The 6,000-nt window shown below is 57.3% G+C and overlaps 1 protein-coding gene across 1 annotated transcript in view; it reads right to left on the reverse strand.

Moving 5' to 3' along the window:
- Positions 1-671, reverse strand: part of PKP1 (plakophilin 1) — a 43,470-nt gene extending 42,799 nt beyond the window's left edge. The window contains exon 1 of the mRNA XM_033846374.2: positions 267-671. Coding sequence (XP_033702265.1) covers positions 267-468 — 202 coding nt within the window. The 5' untranslated portion in view covers positions 469-671. The remainder of the gene's footprint in view (positions 1-266) is intronic.
- Positions 672-6,000: the final 5,329 nt, after the last annotated feature.

Genomic DNA, 6,000 nt, shown 5'->3' on the forward strand with positions numbered 1-6,000 from the left:
CAAGATGGGGCGGGGTGAGGGAGGCGCACGACCCCGGGCGACCGGGTAAGACAGGACGCGGAGACAGTTCCCCGGAGCAGGCCGGGGAAGAGAAAGCCCTGGGCCCCGAGAACGGCCCTGACTGCGTCTCCCACCGCGCCCCCACCCCCCAACACCGTGAGCGCGCCGCCGAGCGGCGGCTGCACAGTAGACCCGGCGGCGGAGGGGAGCGCTGCTGGGGTCTGCGCGCGCCCCGCCGCCCGGCCACGCGCGCATCCGGCCTTTACCTCGGATGGAGTGGCTCGGGGTGGACGACTGGGAAGTCTTGGACTTCTGCCGCTTGACGGTCATCATCACCTGCTCCTGCACGCGCTGCTGGCCCGACGTGCCGGTCTTTATCTTCAGGTCCGACGGCAGGGCCAGCGTCGAGTTGTCCTGGTCCTGGAAGCATTCGTAGGCCAGGGCGGTCTTGAGCGGCGAGTGGTTCATGGCGGCGCGGGGCGCGGGCCCGGAAAGCGAGCGGCAAGGTGCGAGGTGCGGGGCTCGCGACGTGCGGGTAGGCAGCGGGGTCTTCTCGTGCTCAGAGGCTCCCTGTGCCCATAGAGCGACGACCACGCGCGTGACAGGTCCCGGCTGCTGCTCCCGGCACTTCCACCCGGCGCGTCCTGGCCCAAGCACTGGCGGGCCCGCCCTTCGCCGCGCTGGATATACCGCCCCGCCCGGCGCCGCCCCCTCCCCGCCGCGGCCGCTCCAGCGGAGCCCCGGGCGCTGAGCTGCGGGCCGGGCGCTCTGGGGGCAGGGCTTCAAGTCCCGAGCCTGGACCGTGCTCTCTCTTCCTTTGTCCCCCTTCCCTCTCCCCGCGACCTGCCGAGGTGAGGCCTCCGCCGGGGAGCCGCCCTCTGTCCCGGCGGTCCTGCGCGCTCAGGGATAGAGTGCGTGCTCAGCTCGGGACTGAGGGAGACTTCTCTCTAGGAAAAAGGAGTCTTTCTCGACTGCGCCCCCTGCACAGCCAGATGCCCATCTGCCTCCGTGCAGAGGTCACTGCGGAGACCGGCCCTGTGGATGGGGGCTCCCAGGCTGACGGCAAGGAGCACAGCCCGGTCCAACCTGCAGGGAGGGGGTGAGGGCCTGAAGCCCACAGCAGGATGAGACTTGAGATGGAAAACCACAAAGTAGTGCCCACCCCCCAGGGCATGGGCATGCCAGGGGAAACACCAGGTGAACAGTGGGTGTCTCTGAAACTCCAGACTTAGCCCCTGAAATGGGTGCCTGGTACATCTTCGGGGCTCAATAAAAAATATGTTTTAACGGACGAGTAAATGAAGACTAGCTAATTTAAGGTAAATTAAGTCTGATTTGAATCCTACCCAGATCCTTACTGAAAAACCATAAGGTAGCCTACCCCTTAAAACTACCTGGCTGTGGACTTATTATCCTAGGACGTCGTGTGCATTCTCCCATACTCCCTGGGGCGTGTGTAGCGATGTTTCATTCTTGTAGCTTTGTCCGCAGGCCCCGAGGTAGCCGGCGCCAGGGAACCTGGTGTGTAACAGGAACTGAATATTTCAAACCTATGTTGATGGAAATCTTTCTAAGGGCAGCACACCCCTGCCTTTCCCCCTTTGGCAAAAGACCCTGAGCACATTTATGCACTTCTTGACAACTCAGGGTTCCCGTGCTGGACACCCAGTGCTGAACGGACAGTGCAGTCCGGTCAGCTTCTGTGTGTTCCGGGCTCCTCCAGCCATCACCTCTGCTGTCCCTTGTAGCTGGCACTCGCAGCTCACACCCTTCACTTTCAGCTTGCCCTTCTGCTCTGCAGAGGAAGGGACCCTCAGAATCTATGCTCGTGGGGAGTTCTGTGAGCTGGACTTGAGAAGCCCAGGGATGGTCTCAGGGACCACCTGATGGTCACTCGCTCGCTTCCTGAGACGTGGGTGTTCCATGCAGGAGCCCAGCTGTTCTCCGTAATGCATTCCTGGGAGCCACGTGCAGAGAAGAAAATCGTAAAGCACATCGTGGATTCAATAGAAACAGCTTTCTGATTGAGGGTTATGTCCCTAAGAACTTAGAGTCAAATAAACCGGAGATGTGACCAACAGTACGTCGTGGATACCAAAGCCCAACCCCTGTAGACCTTGACTATCACTTCAGATTCTGCGTTGAGCCATAGTCTGCCAGGGCTGGACCGAGCCTTGGACATCATCCAGCCCAGCCTCTGCAGTTTTCTGACTCGAAGAGGAGGTAGCTTGCCCGTGGTCGCCAGTTAATACGTGGCAAACCTACATTTCAGTCGGGCCTGGTGACTCCAGGGCCAGTGTGCTTCCCTCCACGCTATCTGGCCTCCGTTATAAAAGTCCTACAAAATGGGCCTTAAAGTACAGTGCACACCGATGACGGAAGGGGCCCAACATCCTATAAAGTGTACATGACAGCACAGAAAAACACAAGTCCATTGTGTCATGCATTTGGCCCATCTACAACCTAATATGCTAGCCATAATACATGTTCATTTCCTCTTTAAATAATGATAATTTTGCCACCTTTAGGATGTAGAAGGGCCCTGAGGGAGGTGACAGGAGTGGCCCATATTGCTATAATAGCCCATACTTAGCCCCTGGGGGTTGAAAGTGATTATCTTTAGAATGGTTTCCAGATATGAAGTGTTTCTAGATGCTTCTCTATTATTTTGATATTAACATTTTGATCTACTGATAGCCACAGCAAGTATTTGCTGTGCTCCTACAAATCAGGCACAGTCTGGGCCCTTCACATAGACCATCTCGTTTGAATGCAATCATCCTATGGGGTGGGTACCAGCATCCGCATCTTTCTTTTTCGGGTGAGGAAACAGGCTCACCAAGGTCACAAGGCTGGTAAGCGGCAGAGGCAGCCTGGATCCAGCACCTGGGCACTCGGTGACGGTGCCAGGCTACCTCCTTGAGATTGCCCCGTGACGAGCAGTGGCTAAAAGCCTTCCATGGACCAACCTTTTAACAGCATCTGTTTCCATCACAAGGCACGAAAGCCAGGCCACCTGGGATCCAGTCCCAGCGGTATCCCTAACTCGATTCATGATGCTGGACAGGTGGATGGAGGAGGATGCCCTCCTCCATCCTCCCCCCCAAATCTGTAAAGCAAGGAGGTAGATTTGATAGCTCCCCAAGTCCACCGTAGCCCAAACACTCTCTAATTCAGCTGTCAGTTATGGGGGTGTTTAGAGCAGGAGAATCTTGAATCAGGTCTTCTGGACTTTGCCTCTCCTACCCCAATAACAAGGTGAAGCAAAGTCTGGATGTGGACGTGGCTGGAGGGAGGGCCGGCACCACCAGTCGGTCCACTCTGCAGACACTATTTTATCTCCCAGTAAGCCCCCAGGAGGTATTGTTTTGCAGATGAGAAAACACACTCAGAAACAGGAAGTCAGTGGTGCAGCCGGGATCTGAACCAAGTCTGACCCCCGACCTGGGAGAAAGAAAGGAAGGTGACTCAAGCCACAGGTCTGGGGCCACAGGGAGGTTCGTTCTGGCTGGGAAGATGGGTCTGGGCCACAGCTTTTCCTGTCATGTCTCTCTCCTGCCTGCCCAAGCCCCGCCCCTTAGGGGCCCTGCCCCTGAAACAGGCCAGAGGAGAGGGTCACAGTCCGCAAGTGAGGAACAGAGGTCACAGAGGCCCCGGAGATGAGCGCGCTCTGAATGGCATGTCTTTAGATGGTGAAAACACCCGAGTGGGTGTGGGTGGATTTGAGTTGAGAGGGTGTGGGGTCGTCTAGGGAAAGCGTCTTGGAAGAAGTTAATTTTGACTTGATTCGGAAACAAGATGAGTCAATTTCACCTTCAAAGACACTGGGATGATGAGTGTGGATGGGGGTCTTATCCTCTGCTGCCTGCCCTGCAGACTGCCTGGGACCCAGATTCCACTCCCAACACTCAGGGCTCTCCGAGAGGGGGAATATGGATTCGTTCATTCAATGAGTACTTCGTGAGGACCTCCCACGAGGCAGGGCCCGTGCTAGGACATGAGGCCGAAAGAGACAAAGTTCCCGTCTTTATCCAGCTCACCTCCTAGAGGGGAGGGAGGCACCGCTGGGCCAGGTCGGAACGCTGGCTCAGGTGGAGGCTGAGACGATGCCTCTGGGGCTCCTGCTGCTTCTAAGGGTTGAAGCTACTCCTTGCTGTTTCCAGGCCCTCAGGTGAGGGGGCCACCTCCACCTGAACCCCAAACGGAGCTGGAAGCGGTAGCTTCCTGGGTGGACCCCTTGCGAAGCCCAGTCCTTCCTCACCTGCCCCCTCCCTGTCCCGGGTAGCTTTGGGCTTTCCGGCTGCCTGGTCTCTTCCAGCTGAGTCCCCGGTCAGCTAGTGGGATCCCCGGTGGCAGCCCAAGTCAGGAACTGTAGCGCCTTCCCTGGGGGACCCCGCTGCCCCTCCCCCACCTCTCACTAGCCTCCCTTCTCATTTTGTTTCCTGCCAGCCCTGCCTGGCTCGCCCGGCGCCGATGCCTCCCCGGCGCCTTTGCACATACGTTCCTCTGCGTGCGGCTCACTCAGGTTGTCTCGTAAGTCTGTCCCGAGTGCCAAACGGCTACGCGGCAGGCCAGTCCCCACGGACAAAACTGTGATGGATGGCCGGGTCCGCTCTCATTCACCCTCTGAGCGGTGGTCAGGGAGGGGTCAGACAGGGGCGCGCAGGCCACCCATCTCAGCAGTGGGGGAAGGTGCCACAGGCAGAGGGAACCATGGGGTAAAGGCCGTGAGCCTGGCACGTCCTCGGGGCCCACAGACCAGCGCGGCCTCGGTGTGGGCAGGAGAAGGCGCGCACAGGTGGACACAGGCGGGCAGGTGCGCTGTCCTGCGCAGCTCTGGGTGAGGATGGCAATGTTCTGTGTCTGTGCTGATCGAACCAGTTACAGCTAAATGAAGTAAGGGGGGTGGGCAGGATAAACTAGGAGTGTGGGATTAGCAGATACAAACCACTATACGTAAAAGAGATCAACAATGAGGACCTGCTGTCTAGCACAGGGAACTCTACTCAGTATCTTGTGATAACCTATAAGGAAAAAGAATCTGAAAAAGAATAGATATATGTAACTGAATCACTTTGCTGAACACCTGAAACACATTATAAATTAACTGTACTTCAATTTAAACATTTTTTTAAATAAATTTTAAAATGTCAGCTCCTCAGACACACCAGCCACATTTCAGATACTTCCACGTGTGAATACAGTGGCCAACAGCACAGCGTCGTGCCGGACCCTCTAGACCTCTGTCCGGGGTTTGAATCTTATTCTAAGAGGATTGAGAGGCCTGAAATGAGGGGGACAAGACCCCCCAGCCCTGCCTCCTGCCACCCGTCAGCTCATCAACCCGGTTTATCCCTGCTGAGGAATTCCCCGACAGTGAATGAATTCAGTGCCCTCTCCTGGGACACTTTGTAGCAGGTGCTGTACCTGTGTTACAGTCCCCGTCACCTTCTTAGCCTGAGGCAGGGGCTGTGTGCTGCTCGTTTATCCTTCCCCACCGTCCACACCGCTGGTGCACACTGGGCGCTCAGTAAATGCTTACTGGGTCCAACCGAGTCCACCCCCTTGCTCCAGAGCCAGGTCTCTGGGATAATGGACGCTGAGTGCAGCCTGGTCGAGCCTTTGCCTTTCTAAACACTGATTTCTCTCACGACCTTTGTCTCACCACCTGCTGTCAGGGATACCCCGGGGCTGCACCCGCGGCCCCAGCCCATCCTCCCACGCCTCCTCGCACTTCCTGAGGGAGACCCGCATCAGGAAGTCAGAATTCCCTCCCCGCCTGCCCTGGCCTGGTCATCCTGGGAGAAACCAATCTGGGAAGTCATCTTCCCAAGGATCGGAACGAATGGACTTTGTGCTGACCCCTCGCAGAATCCTGGACCCTCGCTGCCCTCAGGGGAACAGGGTAGGAATGGACAGACCCTGGGTCTGACTCCTGGTGTTAACTCACGCCACCCTAGGTGTGGGTGCCCGCAGCCCTGTCGCCCAGGGTCATTTTCT

The sequence above is a fragment of the Tursiops truncatus genome, chromosome 1 (genome assembly GCF_011762595.2).
Source record: "Tursiops truncatus isolate mTurTru1 chromosome 1, mTurTru1.mat.Y, whole genome shotgun sequence".
NCBI lineage: Eukaryota > Metazoa > Chordata > Mammalia > Artiodactyla > Delphinidae > Tursiops > Tursiops truncatus.